We start from the raw sequence: 21,044 nt of genomic DNA, 5'->3' as shown, positions 1-21,044 counted from the left end.
CAAAAGCTGGGAACACTCAGCTGGTTAGGCAGCATTACTGGAAACACAGCCGTCCAGGATTCAGGCCCTGGGCCCTCCTCCAGACCAGAGACGAGAAACAGCGATCTCTGTTTTTCGACAGATGCTGTCTGACCTACTGAGTATTTACAGTTGGCTTTGTTTTTATTTTCAGCTTTTCAGCATCTGCAGTTTTTTTCTTAACCCTCCTGATGTCCTGATATAAACATTCTTCCCACAACCAAACTCCTCCTAAAAGGAGGAAGCACAGTTCATTCAGCTCCTGGCTGTCAGTGGGTAGCTGCTTGAGCACAAAGACTGCCTTGTTTGTCTACATAACGATACTGACTGTACTTCGAAAGTAATTCATTGTATGAAGTACTCATCAACATCCAAAGATGACAGCCAGTCCATCAAGCCTGCCTCATACTCATGACGCCTGGACCGATGTTCCCTGTGAGCTCCGCTTTGGTCTGTTTCTTTCAGTGTGCGGTCCCTTTAAATTTCCACGAATGCTCGGTATTTACAATGGAGAAACCGGTGAGTGGTCTGTGTGGGACCTTTCCCATTACTATGTTGCCGCACAGCTTAGAGGGAACAATGGCCTAGACAACTTACCCTCCTCCCCTCCCCCCTCACCCCATTCCCCTCCACACCCCCTGCCCCTCACCCCATTCCCCTCCTCTCCCCTCCCCCTCCCCCCATTCCCCTCCCCTCCCCTCCCCCTACCCTGCCCCTTCCCTCCCCTCCCCCCTCATCCCATTTTCCTCCGCACCCCCCCCCGCAGTACTTACCATCGTATCTGCGCCAGCCAACAAGAGGTTATCCAGTCTAATCCCACTTACCAGCTCTAGGTCTGTAACCCTGCAGGTTACGGTACTTCAAGTGCCCATCCAAGCACCTTTTAAATGTGGTCAGGGTTTCTGCATCCACCACCCTTCCAGGCAGTGAGTTCCAGACTCCCATTACCCTTTGCGTGAAGAAGCTTCCCCTCAAATCCCCTCTGAACCTTCCACCAATCACCTTAAAACTATGCCCCCTTGTAATTGACCACTCCATCAAGGGAAATAGGCCTTCGTTATCCACTTTATCCAGGCCCCTCAGAATTTTATACACTTTAATGAGGTCTCCTCTCAGCTCCTCTGTTCCAATGAGAACAAACCCAGCCTATCTAATCTGTCCTCATAGCCAAGATTCTCCATTCCAGGCAGCATCCTAATAAATCTCCTCTGCACCCTCTCTAGAGCAATCACATCCTTTTTATAATACGGTGACCAGAACTGCACGCAGTACTCCAGCTGTGGCCTAACCAGAGTATTATGCAATTCAAGCATAACCTCCCTGCTCTTGTATTCTATGCCTCGCCCAATAAAGGCAAACATTCCGTATGTCTTCTTAACCACCTTATCCACCTGGCCTGCTACTATCTGGAAAATGCTTGTTCTCTGGCGCCTGCCCCCGCCCTGTCAAACTGAACTAATCCATCACTAGGTAATTGTACTAACCACTTCTACTGAGTGCTTAGTACATTTGAGACATTTGACATGAAAAGCCATCATATAGACTTACATTAATTCCTTCCTTGAAGACCCCGATGGACCTGTATATATATCTGTGCTAATGCTGCCCACTTGTAATGACAATGCTAGCCATGTAATTTGGCGCATTAGACAGAACCTGTCATTGCCGGGAAAATGCCTGAAGCACAGAAGCAGTCCCTCAGGGAGTAAGGAGCCGCTCTTTTGCCCTCACTTCTATTATGAGCAGTGACAGTCTGGGAACTTCAAAAAAAAATTAATTAAAATATTAATTTCCTCTTTCAATTTTCCAGTTCAGTATCCTGACCCTTTCAGATTGTGACAAGATTGGTTGGCTGTTTAATTTTCTGACGATTAACGCCTGTGGTTTAGGAGTGATTAGATTTGGCTCTAGCTCTAATCTCAATGTGTTTCTTTGTCGCAAAAAGAAACAAACTGACCTTGAAACCTTTAATTTGAAACGTAACTTTTTAATGGATCAGAAAATAAGTAAGAGATTTTTTGACAGCTGTAGTTTTGATTTTTAAATAGTGGCCATCAGGCATGCTCTGTATCTTCAGGCTTTCCTTGTACACCGTTGAAATGCAAACAGCAAAAATCACCAAATCAGCAAATCGTACAGCTCCTATGGAGGCATTACCTGAACGCTACCAGTTAAGAAAAAATAATGCTGCCCCGTCCGCTGAACATGTTTCAACCTTTTTGTCTGTTTTTATTTCATATTTATGTGTTGAATTACACAGCATTATGTCAGGTCGGATGACGGGTTTTTTTTTTTACGATTTAACGGCATATCGTCGCAGCAACTTATAGTTTTCAGAATTTTTTTGACAGGCTTTTATTTACGGGCGAATAAAAGGGAGGGGCGGGGAAGAAACAGGCCATGGTAATCTGCAGCAGGCTTGTCAACACTAGTAAAGAGTTCGAACCAAGGGTCTCAAGCACAAGATTCAGATGGCTCCTCAGGCCTGCTCCACCATCGCTGCCGCACCATCATCTCCCACGCCCATCACCACAACCTGTTATCCTCTACTCTAAGGGAAGAGATAGCTGAGGTATTATAAATTCATTAGAAAAGGGAATAGTGCCAGATGAATGGCAAACAGCTAATGTGATTCCTATATATAAATAGGGAGATAGAAGAGGCCCAGGGAACTATAGACCAATTAGCTTAATGTCAGTGGTAGGAAAGGTAATGGAATCTTTACTCAAAGATGTTAGAGAAAAATATCTAGAAATTAAAAATGTAATAAAGAGTACTCAGCACGAATTCCAGAGGTGAGGTGAGTGAATGCCCTTAACATCAAGGCAGCATTTGACCGAATGTGGCATCAAGGACGCTTAGTAAAATTGAAGTCAATGGAATCAGGGGAAAAAACTCTCCACTGGCTGGAGTCATACCTAGCACAAAGGAAACTGGTTGTGGTTGCTGGATGTCAATCATATCAGCTCCAGGACATCGCTGGAGGAGTTCCTCAGGGCCGTGTCCTAGGCCCAACCATCTTCATCTGCTTCATTAAATGACCATCCCCCCAATTATAAGGTCAGAAGTGGGAAGTTCGCTGATGATTGAACATAAGAACATAAGAATTAGGAACAGGAGTAGGCCATCTAGCCCCTCGAGCCTGCTCCGCCATTCAGCAAGATCATGGCTGATCTGGCCGTGGACTCAGCTCCAATTACCCGCCCGCTCCCCGTAACCCTTAATTCCCTTATTGGTTAAAAATCTATCTATCTGTGACTTGAATACATTCAATGAGCTAGCCTCAACTGCTTCCTTGGGCAGAGAATTCCACAGATTCACAACCCACTGGGAAAATAAATTTCTTCTCAACTCGGTTTTAAATTGGCTCCCCCGTATTTTGAGGCTGTGCCCCCTAGTTCTAGTCTCCCCAACCAATGGAAACAACCTCTCTGCTTCTATCTTGTCTATCCCTTTCATTATTTTAAATGTTTCTATAAGATCATCCCTCATCCTTCTGAACTCCAACGAGTAAAGACCCAGTCTACTCAATCTATCATCATAAGGTAACCCCCTCATCTCCGGAATCAGCCTAGTGAATCGTCTCTGTACCCTCTCCAAAGCCAGTATATCCTTCCTTAAGTAAGGTGACCAAAACTGCACGCAGTACTCCAGGTGCGGCCTCACCAATACCCTATACAGTTGCAGCAAGACCTCCCTGCTTGTGTACTCCATCCCTCTCGCAATGAAGGCCAACATTCCATTCGCCTTCCTGATTACCTGCTGCACCTGCAAACTAACTTTTTGGGATTCATGCACAAGGACCCCCAGGTCCCTCTGCACCGCAGCATGTTGTAATTTCTCCCCATTCAAATAATATTCCCTTTTAGTGTTTTTTTCCCCAAGGTGGATGATCTCACACTTTCCGACATTGTATTCCATCTGCCAAACCTTAGCCCATTCGCTTAACCTATCCAAATCTCTTTGCAGACTCTCTGTGTCCTCTACACAACCTGCTTTCCCACTAATCTTTGTGTCATCTGCAAATTTTGTTACACTACACACTGTCCCCTCTTCCAGTTCATCTATGTATAGTGTAAACAGTTGTGGTCCCAGCACCGATCCCTGTGGCACACCACTCACCACCGATTGCAGTGTTCAGTTCCATTCGCAACTCCTCAGATAATGGAGCAGTCCATGCCCGCATGAGCAACACCTGGATGACATTCAGGCTTGGGCTGATAAGTGGCAATTAACATTCGCGCCACACAAGTGCCAGGCAATGACTATCCCCAACAAGCCAGAGTCTAACCACTGCCCCTTGACATTCAACGTCATTACCATCGCTGAATTCCCCACCATTAACATCCTGGGGGGGGTCACCATTATCCAGAAACTTAACTGGACCAGCCACATAAATACTGTGGCAGCAAGAGCGGGTCAGAGGAGGGTATTCTATGGTGAGTGTCTCACCTCCTGACTCCCCAAAGCCTTTCCACCATCTACAAGGCACAAGTCTGGAGTGTGATGGAATACTCTCCACTTGCCTGAATGAGAGCAGCTCCAACAGCACTCAAGAAGCTCAACACCATCCAGGACAAAGCAGCCCGCTTGATTGGCACCCCATCCACCACCTAAAGCATTCACTCCCTCCATCACCGGTGCACCATGGCTGCAATGCGTACCATTTACAAGATGCACTGCAGCAACTCATTAATGCTTCTTCGAAAGCACCGCCCTAAAACCGTGCCTATTACCACCTAGGAGAACAAGGGCAGCAGGCACATGGGAACATCACCACCTACAAGTTCCCCTCCAAGTTGCACACCATCCTGACTTGGAAATATATTGCCGTTCCTTCATCGTTGCTGGGTCAAAATCCTGGAACTCTCTCCCAAACAGCACTGTGGGAGTACCTTCACCACATGGAGTGCAGCGGTTCAAGATGGCGGCTCACCACTATCTTCTCAAAGGCAATTAGGGATGGGCAATAAATGCTGGCCTTGCCAGTGACGCCCAGATACCATGAACAAATAAAAAAATATATATATTTGGATTTTCAAAAATTCTTTGATAAGGTAGACTCGTGACTCAGGTCAGAACATGTGGAATCAGGGAATAAGTAGCAGAATGGATAGCAAGCTGACAACAAAACAGAAAACAGAGAGTAGGAGTTAAAGGTAGTTACTCAGATTGGCAAATGGCGGGAAGTGTTCCACAAGGATCAGTGCTGGGATCACTGTTGTTCACCATTTATGTAAACAATTTGGACTTCAGAATCGGAAGTACAATTTCAAAATTTGCTGATGACACTAAATTTGTGGGTGTAGTTAATACAGAGGAGGACGGCGACAAAATACAGAAAAACATTAATAAACTGCAGAATGGGCGTGTAATTGGCAAATGAACATCAACATAGATAAGTGAAAGGTAGTACATTTTGGTCGAAAGATTAAGGAGGCCACATACTTCCTGGAAAATGTGTCTAAATGGGGTACAGGAACAGAAGGATCAGGAGTACAGATATACAAATCAGTATGAGTAGCAACACAGGTTAATAAGGCCATAAAAAAGCAAACAAAGCACTGGGGTTAATTTCTAGAGTTAGAATTAAAAAACAGATAAGTAATGTTAAACTTGTGTAGAATCTTGGTTAGACTACACTTGGAGTACGGTGAACAGTTCTAGTCTCCATATTATAAAAAGGATATCGAGGCACTAGAGAAGTCAAGAAAAAAACTATTAGAATGATACCAGAACTGAGAGGTTATACCTATCAGGAAAAATTGAACAGGCTGGGGCTCTTTAGAAAAGAAAAGATGGGGGTGACCTGATAGAGGTCTTCAAGATTATGAAAGGGTTTGATAGGGATGGCGTAGAGAAGATTTTTCCAATTTTGGCAAGATCAGAACTAGGGGCCATAAATATAAGATAGCTACTAATAAATCCAAAAGACATTCGAGAAACTTCTTTACCCAGAGAGTGGTTAGAATGTGGAACTTACTACTACAAAGAGTGATTGAGGCAAATATAGGTGCATTTAAGGGGAAGCTAGATGCACACACGAGGGAGAAAGGAATAGAAGGATATGTTTATGGGATGAGATGAAGAGGGTTGGGAGGAGGCTCGTTTGGAACATAAACACCAGCATGGACCAGTTGGGCTGAATAACCAGTTTCTGTGCTGTAAATACTTTGTAATTGTAACTTTGTAATTGTAACTCAGCTTCTCCCCTCTACCTCCCCTGTAAAAATGTGAAGCAGTGACTTTATTATCTCGATAACCCCTTTCCCAATGAAAATCAATACTACCTCCTCTGGGAGATTATGCCACTCGTTTTTAAAAAAAGGGGTGATGGAAGTTTTTTTCTAATCTCTAATCTTGCTCAAGGCTTGGATCCTATTACACCTATCTTGATCCTCCTGAAACAGCTTGCATTTATATTGCGTCTTTAATGTAGTAAAACATCCCAAGGTACTTCACAGGAGCGTTATAAAATAAAATTTGACACCGAGCCACATAAGTAGATCATGGGGTGAAAATTCTGGCCTCGCCGGGTGTGTACGAAGTGCGCATGGACCCAGCAAGGTCTTGCAAAAGCTGGTTTTTCGGAGTGGCGCTGAGAACTGGCTTTTCCAATCTGTCAAGATTTCTCCGTACAGATTCTATGCATTCCCGGGAGAAGGACATCCACGCGGGAGAGATTGGGCTATTTGCCCAACTCATGCCCAGTGACTGTCCTTCAAACTTTCACGCCTAGTAAAAGCAGACGCATAGTTTACTTTTGCCAGCATAAGAATTTTAAAACATATAAAAATTAAATTTAAACACTCATTTTTATATTAAAAAACCTTGTCCATTAAGATAGGTTTATTTTTAACCCTATTAAAACACATTACAAAAATCCCCCCCCCCCCCCCAGTTTTTTTCCCTAAAACATTTAATTACAATTAATTTCAAATATGCAATGTGTTTTATTTATTATGCTGTGTTTCGGTGTTTTAGGGGTTTTTTCTCATTGATAATAATGGGAACTCGTACAAACGGAGTTCCCATTTTTAATCAATGAGAATACTACATAGTGATGAGTGGTGCAGACCCACGTGACGCCAGCATGTACGTATGTACATGGAAGACATCTCCTCGTGCGCTGCACAGTGAATCTTGGCTTCCGACCGGAATCCTATGTTCCTCCGGGACCACCAGGTACTTTCGTAGATTTTTTTCGGGTCGGAGGCGTTTGTACGAAGGAAACCTCCGACCACAATTTTCGCCCCACTAGGACAGGTGATCAAAAGTTTGCTCTAGGTTTTAAGGAGCGTCTTAAAAGAGGAGAGAAAGGTAGAGAGGAGAGAGAGTTTAGGTGCTGACTTAATCGCTGTGTATTTCTAACATTTCAGCTTCCAGCGATTGCAGTCCACGGACCCCGCACCCCCACCCCCCCCCACTTCGCTCTTTGTCTTGATTTATGCTGGGAAAACAGAGAAAGATATCGCGCGTTATACAGACTGGGCACACTGCAGGTCGGTGCACGTGCCCCTAGAGCAGGATCAACGGCCCTGGGATTTGCTCTGCGCTGCTCCCACTCCGCTGCTGTAACGCCAGAAGTGCGGCAGAATCTCGTTTACAAAGCAACTTGCAATTATATAGCAATGTAGGAAAACGTGCCAAGGCGCTTCACAGGAGCGTAAATCAGGCACAAAGTGACATTGGGTCCGTTGATCAAAAGCTTGGCCAAAGAGTTAGATTTTAGAGAGCACCTTAAAAGAGGGGAGAAAGGTGGTGGGCTTCTGGCACACTGTGGAGCAGCCCTGAGAAAATTCCCGGCCTATATATATTTTTTGGTGTCACAGGTCCGGGACCAAGTTTACTTGCAGAGGTCAGGCTCAAGAATGTCAAGTAGGTGTAGCCTTGATCCATGTTTCCAAACAATACTGCAAATGCAGCCATCTTTGCCCAGTCCATGCAGTCTCCAGCCTTTGCTCCACATCCTAAGGCATGACACTCATCTTATCCCCCTCAGGAAAGATGAAAGGCTGAGGAAACACAGCTGGGATTTGAACCCTAGACCTTCTGGGCCTGAGTCCAGTGCTCAATTGACTAAGCTACTTGATCTTAATCACAAATGACTGCTACAGAATCACTCTCAAATCCTATTCCCATAGGTGGTGCTCAACATTTCTACAATGTACATGCATCCACGCGGTTGGGGGAGTGGGGGTGGGGTGGAGTCACTTGTTTAGTAACTACCCCCTTAGCTCTTACAGATTCATCTTTTTTCCTGCATTTAAAAAAATCCATCTGTACCTCAACTATTTTCAGTGGGTTTGTGGATTTTGAAACAACATTTTAAAACTTCGAGCAAATATTAGAATCGCACTATTCAAGAAACGCAAACATCCTTTTAACTGTACTAATGCAACTGGATTGTCCATGAGCCCTGAAGTGTTTAACACACCAACATCTCCACCCTGTGGCCAAATGCAGCATCTTCTCTTGTTTGTGCACTGAACCTGACAGAACCTGAACCTGCAATACGTGATCTATGTGGGGTGTCACCCATCCAATACTGCTCTCCACCTCCTACCATTCACCTTACACAGAGGTCTGGTACACTGCCATGGAGCTAGTCCACAGATTGAGCTCATGGACTCACAACATCTATGTTTACCACCGAGAGCCTGTAACCCCCTGCGAGAGATCATCAGCGGCAGGTTGGGGCCATAAAAGGAACGGCAAGCGGCGGCCATAGGCAGTGTGGTGGCGTACCACTGCAAGGTACAGCGCGAGCTGGTGCAGGAGGGTGACAGCAGCGAAGAGAGATGTCATCAAGGTCTAGGCCGGTGATTGGAGCGTGGGCAGATGCAGCAGGAGCGGTGAGGTTGGGGCGAAGGAGTGGCGGGAGATTGTAGAGGGACGTGATGGGGGCCCAGGAGAGGCGTGAGTTCAGGGCCATAAGAGGAGATAGCCCAGGGGCAGCACGGGCCAGCCTACACTGCGATATGTGTGTGCACTAAGTCCGTGCAGCAGAGCTGGTCTCCAGTCGTCTTGCGTAATCCATGCCACTGGACCAAGACCTAGCTGGTGTGCAACGGCCACTACACGTTAAAAAAATCCATGCACAGGCATCTTCCACCCTTCAAGATGTAGTTCTGGATCTGGAATATTAGGTCCTTCATTGAAACACCTGTGAACTCATTCCTTTTTGGCGTGGAAGTAAGTAATTCTCATTTCGAGGGACTGCCTATGATGATGATGTGACCCTCGCTCCCTGCTCTGGTTACTGTTGCTGTAATTCTATCTCTCTCCTTGAAAAGCCTCTTCAAAAACTGTGCTGCCACCTTTTGTGGGTCTGTCTTGCCAGTGGGACAAAACAGGGATGGTGATGAAGGGGTCTGGGACATTGGCTGAAAGATATGATTCTGTGAGAATGACTATATCAGGCTGTTGCTTGACTAGTCTGTGGGACAGCTCTCCCAATTTTGGCACAAGTCCCCAGATGTTGGTGAGGAGGACTTTGCAGGGTCGACTGGGCTGGGTGCGCCAATGTCGTGTCGAGGTCGATGCCAGGTGGCCCGTCCAGTTTTATTCTTAATGTTTCTTGACTGGCTTGCTAGGCCATTTCACAGGGCAGTTAAGAGTCAACCACATTGGTGTGGGTCTGGAGTCAGATATAGGCTAGACCAGGTAAGAATAACACATTTCCTTCCCTAAAGGATATTAGTGAACCAGATGAGTTTTTACGACAATCCAGTAGTTTCATGCTCACCATTACTGACAGTAGCTTTTTATTCCAGATTTATTTAATTAACTGAATTTATATTCCCCAGCTGGCGTGGTGGGATTTGAACTCATGTCTCCGGATTTTTAGTCCAGGCCTCTGGATTACTAGTTCCGTAATTTAACCACTATGCTACTGTTCCTCTTATTATCATTCCATCAGGTGTCAATTATTGTTGGAGACTTTTTTAAAAAAACATTACATTTTTAAAAACTTTTTCTTTGTCTCTTTATTCTCTCCCTTAATCCAATCTTTCTTTTCCTTACTTTATTTTGTTTTCTATACATGATTTGGCATTGAATCAAATATTGTAACTTACACTTCCTGGTTCAGACTTTGTTCATTAACGATTCTTCAATCTGATTGGTTATGGAGATATACCGTTGCTTGCTCAGTTCACACAGATCCCAGATGCCCTGTAGAGGGCATTGCACGTTTTGGATGGTTGGCTGACAGCAACTTGCCGTACAAAACGCAGCAGAAAGTTTATGGGCAGATGCAAGTCTAACAAATGGAGGGAATTCCAGGATTTTGACCCAGCGACAATGAAGGAACAGTGCCTATGTCCAAGTCAGGGTGGTGTGTGACTTGGTGGTGATGCTGTTCCCATGACCCTGCTGATCTTATCCTTTTTTCTGCTCCTCTGGTCCTATCCACTGTATCCTGACTGAGACATACAGACTACCTACTGACATCCTTCTATAAGAGCTGCGTGGCTGGTGGATCCAGTCATTTTCTTTCCTTCCTTGTTCTGGAAATTATGCCTTTGGCATTCTGGTGTCTATTTTTCAGTAGTGCTGTTAACAGTAGCACTAATTCACATCGTCTAATTTATTGTTGGCTTGTATTCCCCCCTCTCCCAAAAGCATGAACTTTGGCTGGCTTATGTTCCATAGGCACAGGAGTCACTAGATATTGGTCAGAAGCAAGAACCTGGCCCTTTCTCCCCCCCCCCCCTTTAATTCTCCAGAGACCCCAATGCCAAATATGGTACCCAAGTTGATGATGGGGTCCAGATTTGCTGACTTAGCACAGATGATAGACTGTTCTTGAGATCTGCTTGGTCTGTGTGGCTCATTTTCTCAATGCACATTGTGCCAACTCACTAAACCAAGAAGGGAGCCAAATCCATGCTAGTCAGTTGGTAGCATTCTTGCTTCGGAGTTAGAAAGTCGTGGGTTCAACCCCTACTTAAGAGACTTGAGCACATAATCTAGGCTGACCTTTCAGTGTAGTACTGAGGGAGCACTGCACCATCGGAGGTGCCGTCTTTCAGATGAGAGGTTAAATGAGGCTCCGCCTGTTCTCTCAGGCTGTCGGAGATCCCACGGCACTATTTCAAAGAAGAGGGAGTTAGATATGGTCATTATGGCTAAAGGGATCAAGGGATATGGAGAGAAAGCGGGAAAGGGGTACTGAGGTGAATGATCAGCCATGATCTTATTGAGTGGTGGTGCAGGCTCGAAGGGCCGAATGGTCCACTCCTGCACCTATTTTCTATGTTTCTATGTTCTCCCCGGTGTCCTGGCCAACAGTTATCACTCAACCACTGTCAATAAAAAGAAACTAATGATCTGATCATTATCACATTGCTGTTTTTGGGAGCTTGCGATGTGCACATTACAACAATGACCACACTTCAAAAGTACAGGTTGAACCTTCCTTATCCGGAACCTTTAGGACCTGGCATGTTCTGTATAAAGGATTTTACTGGACAGGGGTGGTCACATTAAATTGGATGGTACAGGTACTGAGCAAGGGGATACTGGGGCTGGCTGGCTTGGGGCTGGGAGTGCGGCAGAGAAATCATTGGGGGGGGGGGGGGGGGGGGGGCGGTGGATCGCGGGATCAGACCAGCGTTTGTGGGAGTAAGCAGCAAGGAAGGATTTCAATTTGTTCATGTTGGAGTTCTGCGCATGCACCACCCAGTGGCCGGGAATGGTTCTGGACGAGGGATGGTTCTGGATAAGGGAGGTTTAACCTGTACTTCATTGGTTGTAAAGCACTTTGGGAAATCCTGAGATCGTGAAAGGTACTATATAAATGCAAATCTTTCAAGATTCATTCTGCTTTGATTTGGAAAGGTGTGAAAGACACATTTATTGTTACAAGCTCGGCTTTATGCAGGCCTCACTTTAAGTTGGCCCCGAACTCTGATGCGCATATCCAACACTTTCAGGTCGCTTGTATTTTAAATAAACAAACCTCAATACTTTCCGCAGCGTAATGTGAAATAAAGTGTTGGTGCTGACTTTAGTGTTGAGTCATTTTCTAACAGTTCCATGAAACATGTGAAGTATAAAATCGCTGTTAAAATCCTGTGATAGCAGCGGGAGCTGCCGTTGCACTGGGATGGGTGGGCTGGGCAGCAATGCACACAGCGTTTATGCGGGTGCAATTCTCAAAGACCGAGAGGTTGTGGGGAAGAGAGCCGGGAGCTAGGGGACGGCTGTATGCAGGCAAGAGTTCACAGGGTCGGAGCAGGCAGACTGTAGAGATGGGAGGACGGGTGATGGATAGGAAATGAAAATCACATAGCACAGTCAAGGAGTAAAAATGATGGTTCAGAACAGCAGAACTTATCTAGCAAGAAGCAATAGAGGTTTAAATGTTTGCGAGAACAAACAATGGTGTCATTCTGATTTGTCGCTTCCAGCCCCCCAATGTCTTAAATTTAAAATTCTCATTTTTGTGTTTAAATCCCTCCATGGTCTCACCCCTTCCCCTTCTTTGTAATTTCCTCCTCCACACTTACAACCCTCCTACCCCCAAACTCTTCATTTCTCCAACTGTGACATCTTGCGGAATCACCCCAGCCTCCCTTGGCCGCCGTGATTTCAGCCACCTGTGCCCCGCGCTCTGAAATTCATTCCATAAATCCCTCCGCCTCGCTCTTCTTCTTTAAGACCCTTCTTAAAAGCCATCTCTTTGACCATCTTCTCCTCCGTTGGCTCAGCTGCATTAATACGGCTAATCCAAGTTTGGCACTAGCTGACACCTGCGTCTCGATTCACCCCACATTCTCTCTTGCTTCTTGTACTTTGGGCGCTGTCCTGCAATGCAAATGTGGCAACACGGATCTGTGAAGAAGTCTGGAAGCAACTTCAAGAGGGCACAGGCAGGTCAACAGATTAGGCAGGTAGATGTTGAATGAAATTTAACATCGAGTAACATGAAGCAATGTATTGTGGGAGGAAGAATAAGCAGAGGACTTATACAGTAAATGGTAAAACTTTAAAAAGGAGTAGGGGAGCAGCTAGACTTAAGCGTTCAGATAAACAAATCCGAGAGTGGCAGGACAAGTTGATCAAGCTGTTAAGAAAAGCACACGAGTCCTCGGTCTTATACATGGGGCAAAGAGTACCAAAGCAAAGAGGTAAAGCTATGTCAATCATCAGTTAAGCAGCAGTTGGAATGCCGTTCCCAGTTTTGGGTACCTCACTTCAGGAAGGATATCAAGGCGATGGAGAGGGTGCAGACGACATTCACCAAGATGTCGCCAGGGATTCGACGTTTTAGTTATGAGGCAAGACCAGAGAAACTGGGGATGTCCACATTGCAGCAGAAAAGGACAAGATGAGATCTGATAGAGGTGTTCAAAATTATAAAGGATTTTGATAAGGTAACTGGAGAAAAAACTGTTTCCAGTGGGTGGTGATTTTGTAGCCAGAGGGCATAAATGTAGAGATGAAGAAGAAATCATGCATTGTTTTACACAGAGGATTGTTACAACATGAAATGTCCTGCAAGAATCAGAATCCGTAATAGTTTTTAAAAGGGAAGTTGAGAAATACCTAATTTGAAAGGGTATGGGGAAAGAGCAGGATAATGGGACTAAGGGGACAGCTCAATCAGGGAGCTGTCACAGGCACAACAGGCTGGATGGCCCCCCTCTGTGCTGTAAAATGCTAGGAATCTGCCCTTCACCCAAGTTCAAAAGAAACAAAACTACTCCAACTCCTCAACGCTCAATGTAGCAAAATACATAAGACAAAAAAAATGGTAGTCAAACCCTTATACAAAATTTTGTGTGTAACTTTCTTTCCCTTCCAAAAAGGTACTTGCAAAATGGAGAGGTGGTGAATGTTTAAATATTTAAAGCTGTTTGGTTTTTTTTGCTGATCTAAGTGGCAGTGCAAAAGAGGAAAAAGATCCTCTTTAAAATGTCAAATAAGCTGGGGTGAGGGCACACATTAGTAGGTAAAAACACACTAGAAAACATTGCACACACATAATTCTTGAAGGTTTTCTGGTGATTACTGTTGATGACGCAAGGAACTGGCTATACATTAGTGATTACAGAATTTTTTTTTAAGTGGGTTAACAATAAGATAAAATGATAAAACTTGATGTTGCACTGCTCTTGTGGGTAGTAACTGAAGCTACTGAGGTAAGCTGTGAAACAGCAGCAAACACAGAACTGCTAAACAGGAACAGGTGTGACCCCCCTAAGCCCATCTTTAGGTAAATCCAATTACATCACAATTACCTAGACATCACAAAGTGCATTCCAAGTCGACAAAAGCCCCAAGTCATTGCCTAAGTATCAAATAAGTTAACAAAATCATACAGTTCCAACTAAACAGATTTATTCCTATTATAACAAAGCAGTTGAACGTCTCACTACTAAAGCATAGCCTCTCCCTTTTCAAAGCGACAACACAACATGGTTGCTGATGTATGTACACATACAAGGGACAATTTTCTGACTAATGTTCCTAAAATTCCGGGAGTGCTCTGTGCCTTTAATGGTCGGGAAATTGGTGCGCGGAGCACCCCACCGATATGAACTTCTGGTGGGAAGCCCGAAGCCGTAACGTTACCCTTGTATTGTATCTGAAGCTTTCTGTTACTGAAACAAAATATATATGCAAGCACTAAAGAAACCAATAACATAGGTAAAACAACACCGGATGTAATAAACAGACGTGAATACAGCGCACAGTTATGGCTACTTATTGCAGGTACCTCGTCCCAAACTTCACTTGAATTAATGGTGCGCATGGTGTGGGCGAGCAGGTATTGGCTGCCAGATAGTCCGTCACCCGTGGACTTCGACAGGTTTACTGCTGCTGCAAGTATCTCTGGGCCTCTGTGTTTGCAGCATGACCAGGCTTGGGTTCCTGCTCCCAAGGGAAATGAAAAGAGAGGCGAGGTTACCCCATGCATCGAGTGAGAGGCTCCTGTTTCGTTTCCTGCGGGGAAGAGCCTGCCCTCCACTGTGGGTGGGGGAGACGCTGTCCCTGGCGGTGTCATCGAAACCACGAGCTCGCCATGCGAGGAGCCGCGAGCACGGACTCGCTTCCCATCGTTCCACGGTGCGACATCCCCAGGAGTGTCTGTCGGGCAAGGCGTCGGATGGGACTGCAATGCCTCCCCCCCCGCCCAACAAGCAGCAACACTCTTTATGCAAATGTTGTTTTGCACACAGTAAGACCCCGCAAACGTCCTGAATAGAGTGGAAGGCAACAATACAGACAACAGCAAAATGACTTTAACTAAATTTATGGGCTAGCACCATTCCCCACTTTAATACAGCACTGATAGTCGGCCCAGCGTCAGTGCTCAGAATCCAAATGTGGTGCTCTGTAGGTGGCGGCACAGTGACGATTTCAAATTCCCCACAGTGAGGTCAAAGCCCTTGGGATGTGGCGACTGGCTCCAGCCTTCAATAGCCATATTTGTCATTTAGATGTGTCCTACCATCGCCCGTTTGACCTTGGGAAGAGAAAAAAGAAATCAAAGTGAACAATCTGGTCCAACAACAAATACAGTATGAGCCGAGGCATTTTAAACAGAGTTAAAATACACTGATTTGAATTCCTCCCACGAGTTTCTTCCACTTATATTGAGAGAACAAATTTTGCAAATGGGTTTACCAAAAATAACAACCCTTTCCAATTAAAAGAGAAAGGTTAGGAACTGTTTTATGTCAGGAAGTTCTTCAAACAGGAAGAGATCAACATATAGAATGGAGTTCTGGGTAATGGGGAGGGCAATGGAGGTGAAAAACCCCAGAAAGATTTGGATATTTTAAGTGGGCAGGTGGGAGTAATGAACCGTAGATTCTTTCTGCATCTTAAGCTAGAATAGTCCTGCTGATCCATATCTATTTTATGATCTCTTGTTATGACCCTCTACCAAAGAAATGCTTACATTTATGGACACAGTGTTAGCGGATATTTCTAAATCCTATTATCCCAAAATAATGAATGCATTTGCATTTATATGGTGTCATATCAACTCTGCCAGAAATCTGCTTCACATATGGTGAAGCTGCAGTAACTGTTGTGTATGCAAAGGTTGTTTTGCACACACAGCAAGATCCCACAAACAGCCACGAGATGAATGACCTTTATGAAAGGGATGTATGAAGAGGAAATCATGTCCGACGAATCTGTTGAGTTTTTTTTTTGAGGTTGTAACTCGCAGAATAAATTAGGGGGAACCAGTGGATGTGGTGTATTTGGAATTTCAGAAGGCATTCGATAAGGTGCCACACAAGAGGTTATTAAATAAAATTAGGACTCATGGGATTGGGGGGGTAATACATTAGCATGGATTGAGGATTGGTTAACGGACAGAAAACAGAGTAGGAATAAACGGGTCATTTTCGGGTTGGCCGGCTGTAACCAGTGGGGCACCGCAAGGATCGGTGCTTGGGCCCCAGCTATTCGCTATCTATATCAATGATTTGGATGAGGGGACCAAATGTAATATATCCAAATTTGCTGATGATGCAAAGCTAGGTGGGAATGTAAGTTGTGAGGAGGATGAAGAGAGGCTTCAAGGGGATATAGACTGGCTAAGTGAGTGGACAAGAACATGGCAAATGGAATATAATGTGGAGACTTGGTAAGAAAAATCAAAAAGCAGAGTATTTTTTAAATGGTGAGAAATTGGGAAATGTTGGTGTTTGGAGGGACCTGATTAAAATCCACAAACACTTACATAAACCACAATATCAATTATCCACTAACACAAAATGTGCTCACCTTTTTTTTCCACAAGTACTCAATATAGATACAAACACTTCATGTAAGAAAGGGACAGGAAATTTTATTAAACCAGGTGCATGTATAAAATTGAAATATCTTAAATATATTATAAAAAGCAACTGCATTTTGCAGTAATTTCTTTGATCAGTTCTGTTTATTTCAACAGAAAGAATTGTTGTGGGGAATGGGAGGGGGGGGGGGGGGGTGGAGAATGTAGTTTATCTAAAAATATTGGGCCGTTAGTTAGATTTTTTTCCTGCACCCTATTTAGCCCTGTAAGTTGCTGCAAGCTGTAACGGCATGGCAAGGGCAGCGGAGTGAATGATGGGACCATCTCCTTAACCAATTAGATTTAAGGACTGAGAAACCGAGGAAGTACTGAGAAGGAGGGCGATTTCAATGTCAAATCAGGTACAGAATGAGAAATTGAGAGGGAAAGAAAGATTATGTTGAGAGAAAATAAAGACATGAAAAATAAAAATTTAAAATGTAAAATTTGACATTTTTAAGTTCTTCAATAATTCACTATCTGAAGGAATGAGACACTTTTAATTGTTCATTTTCTGGGACAGAGGTTGATTGGCACCGATTAACAATGATCACACCCTTAAAAGGGTACTGACACTATTAATTACCTGGCTTGGCTTCTGTGGCGAATTTAATGAGTAATTAATATGCAACTGCAGCAACCTCATAAAAATCACGTGAGGTTAATCGCGAGATGCTGCTTCGCAAAGCTAATGGTGGAGAGGCGCAAATCGGCCAGCAACTTGTGGCGATTCACAATTCACAGGGTCTCTCTTCCTCGCCACAAGTTGCTGGTCTTGTTGCACATTAATAACGGTGTGCGTTGTTCAGACACCGCTATTTTTTCAGCAAAATCTGCCCCAATGTAGCTCATCTCTCCGTAAGTCAAAGTCTTCCTCACAGTTGCGGAGATGTACCTGTAGGGGGCATCCACACACAGTAGTCAGGATCATTGTTTGGGTAGTGCTCGGATGAGAGTTGCTGAGGTGGCTGTGGGAAGAGAAATATTAAATAAACAGAAATAATTGGAGGCAAAGTCATGTAATCAGCATCTGTTACACACAAGATAAAATGGAAAAAAAATTGCCAGCACTGGAAATCTGATAACAAAATAGTAAATGATACAAATAGAGAAGTTTTTGATGTTTTGGATCAGGAACCTTCCCCATCAGAAATGTTAACCTGCTAACGTCACTTTTTAAATGCGGATCTGCATTTCCATCAGTTTCTTTTTAAAAAAAGTATCTCGTTATGGGGATAAATGAGAAAAGGCTTCATTTATTGCTAGTTTCCGGAGATGATGATGGTGGTGGTGAGTCATTTCAGAGGTCACTACATGTTAACCATGCAGTGTGGGGCCCAGTAATACATGTAGACCAGACCGGGAAGTGTGGTCGATGGGCTTTACAACGAACATCGCCCATCTCCACCCCTGCCTCAGCCTATCTGTTGCTTAAACCATGTTTTTAGTTACCTCCAGACTTGACTATTCTAAACCTCTCCTGGCCGGACTCCCATCTTCCACCCTACATAAACTTTAGCTCATCCTAACACTCACCAAGTCCTGTTTACCCATCACCTCATTCTCACTGACTTAGATTGGCTCCTGATCTGGCAACACCTCAATTTTAAAATTCTCATCCTTGTTTTCAATTCCCTCCATGATATCTTCGCTCCAACAATTCTGACCTATTGCGCATCTCGATTTTAATCTCTGCATCTTTCAGCTGCCTAGGCCAGAGTTCTGGAATTCCCTCCCTAAACTTCTCTATCTCTCTCTCCTCCTTTAAGACACCCCTGAATGCTTACATTTGTGACCAAGCTTTTTGTTACTTGTCCGAATAGCTCCTTATGTGACTCGGTGTCAAATTTTGCTTGATAACGCTCCTGTGAAGCACCTTGGGATGTTTTACTATGTTAAAGGTGCTATATAAATACAAGTTGCTGTTGTTGTATCTGGCCGCTTTCGTGATTGTTTCTTTCAGGAGCCAGCCCACAATTAGCAGATTCATTGAATTCAATTTTCCAACTTGATGAGACTTGCACCTGCCAGTGTGAGCACTGTACTACCAATACCCATTACACACGGCACATTGATTCACACCAAGTTTAACTTGCACGGTACAAGCTTGCGTCTGTGACAAGTGTGATGTCATTTCCATGGATATTGGGCATTTGGGCAGTTTCCCCTGCTTTACCAGTACTTCTACAGAAAACACCTGAAGGAAGAGGCCATTAGCCATCCAACCAGCACAGAGAGCGAGAGAAAGAGAGGGGAAAAGGGCTTGGATCAAATTTAATTTGTTACTGGCGGATAATCATTATCCTGGAGTTGTAAACTTTCTGAATTGTCACATTCAATCTTTGACCTTAATGGAAAATGGATAAAATCCTCATCCATCTGAGGACTGGTCTACCTTAAATTAATTTACATAAGGCCTTATCACATTATCCAAACATCTGAAAGCAGTTCACATCGGGAACCATTTTCAGAACTCGACGTATGATAGCACAACAGCAATGAGATGAATAACTAGTTTATCTGCTTTTTTTAAACTCTTGGGGAGGGATGCTGGCCAAGGTCCCACCTGCATGTTGCAGATCTTCTTATTTGATCAGCGCCATGGGATCTTTAAGATCTACTAGAACATTCAGATGGGGCCTCAGCTTAACGTCTCACCGGAAAGACAGCACCTCCAACAGTGCAACATTCCCTCAGTACTGCACTGGAGTGCTAGTCTAGATCTTGTGCTCAAATCCCTCTAGTAAGACTTTAACCCATAACCTTCTGGCTCAGAGAAGAGCACGCAACACTTGTTGAATACAATCGCATAGCCTCCAAAATGACCATGCAGTTAAGATCCTGAGGATTTCAGCCAGGTGTATGGGCAGGCTGACAGTTTTATGCAACTGCACTGTGAGCCTTTTTCCCCCCCACGAGGAAGTTATGGGCATGCGAACAACACCAAAGTGCATGTATATAGCACCTTTAATATAGAAAAGCATTGCGAGACGCCACGTAGAGGTGTAATGTGACAAAAATGGATGCTGTCAGGGAAGGAGATATTAGGAGGGGAGGCCAAAAGCTGGGTGAAATGATTGTATTATGCCCACTTGAACTGTGATAAACAACCAGTGCTACAGTTATAGATTTTACCCTTCCAGATTAGATTGCGTATGGATAGAGCGTTTTGAGCAGTATAACAATGTGGTGAAATATTGGTGATGGGAGAAACCTGAGGTGATGAATTAAGAGCTTCACACAAGAGGCTGTCACACGGCATTAAAGTGCATTGGATTCAAGGAGACTGTTTGATAAGATTCCTGGTCTCAATACTGCCAATGCAGCAGCAAGTTACATAGTGCTGAAGGCAAGGCTGACACTATACAGGACCAGAGGCAATGTGGTACAGCATAGAACTCAGGGGTAACACTGCACAATGTTGAACTGGGGGGGCAATGGGCAACACTGAACGTGGGGTAAAGCTGCACAACACTGAACGCTAAGGGGACGGTACACTCTGGCAAACACAAGGACGGCATTGTACACAGACAGAGGCAACTGCACACTCACAAAAACATAGAGGCGCATTACACACCAGCAAACGCAGAGGCGGTGCCACACAAGGTGAAACCCAGTCCAACGTACTATCCTCATTTGTCAGCTCCTTCGTTGCTAGTGAGATTCTGCTGCAGATGCAGTATCTGCACGGACAAATGTTCCACGGAACTTGAACCAATGTCTCCAGGGGCTGCTTTCCCTCAGATCAACTTGCAGCTGCCTGTGCGATACATCACAGCGCTGCCACCATGTCAGGATCTGAATACAACAGCTCATTCACCGACCTTCCTTTCTCTGAAGAGGAATGCTTTCTACCTTCATCTGGCTTTCCATAAAGGACCTCATCACCAAACTCTCAAAAGAACACTTATTTTCGAACTTTCTTTGCAGCATACAATACCTTACTGCTGTTGCTCTCATTTATTGATTGCAACCATCTGGTGATCAAGATTGTGCACAGAATATTCTATGTAACTGCATAAGAGGCTATAGTAATAAAAACTGAAAATGCTGGAAATCTCAGCGAGTCAGGCAGCATCTGTGGAGGGATAGCAGAGTTAACCTTTCGGGACTTTGACCTGAAACGTTAACTCTGCTTTCTCTCCACAGATGCTCCTGACCCGCTAAGATTTCCAGCATTTTCTGTTTTTATTCCAGATTCCAGCATCTGCAGTATTTT

At 44.4% G+C, this 21,044-nt stretch overlaps 1 protein-coding gene across 1 annotated transcript in view; it reads right to left on the bottom strand.

Moving 5' to 3' along the window:
- Positions 1 to 14,345: 14,345 nt before the first annotated feature.
- Positions 14,346 to 21,044, bottom strand: part of slc4a1ap (solute carrier family 4 member 1 adaptor protein) — a 185,300-nt gene continuing 178,601 nt past the window's right edge. Inside the window, exons 14-15 of the mRNA XM_070885715.1 lie at positions 17,721 to 17,793; positions 14,346 to 15,496 (exon numbers count right to left, since the gene is read on the bottom strand). Coding sequence (XP_070741816.1) covers positions 15,447 to 15,496; positions 17,721 to 17,793 — 123 coding nt within the window. The 3' untranslated portion in view covers positions 14,346 to 15,446. The remainder of the gene's footprint in view (positions 15,497 to 17,720; positions 17,794 to 21,044) is intronic.

The sequence above is a fragment of the Pristiophorus japonicus genome, chromosome 7, assembly GCF_044704955.1.
Source record: "Pristiophorus japonicus isolate sPriJap1 chromosome 7, sPriJap1.hap1, whole genome shotgun sequence".
NCBI classification, from domain to species: Eukaryota; Metazoa; Chordata; class Chondrichthyes; family Pristiophoridae; genus Pristiophorus; species Pristiophorus japonicus.
The sequence above is the reverse complement of the archived record's forward strand: the minus strand, read 5'-3'. Positions and strand labels throughout refer to the sequence as shown.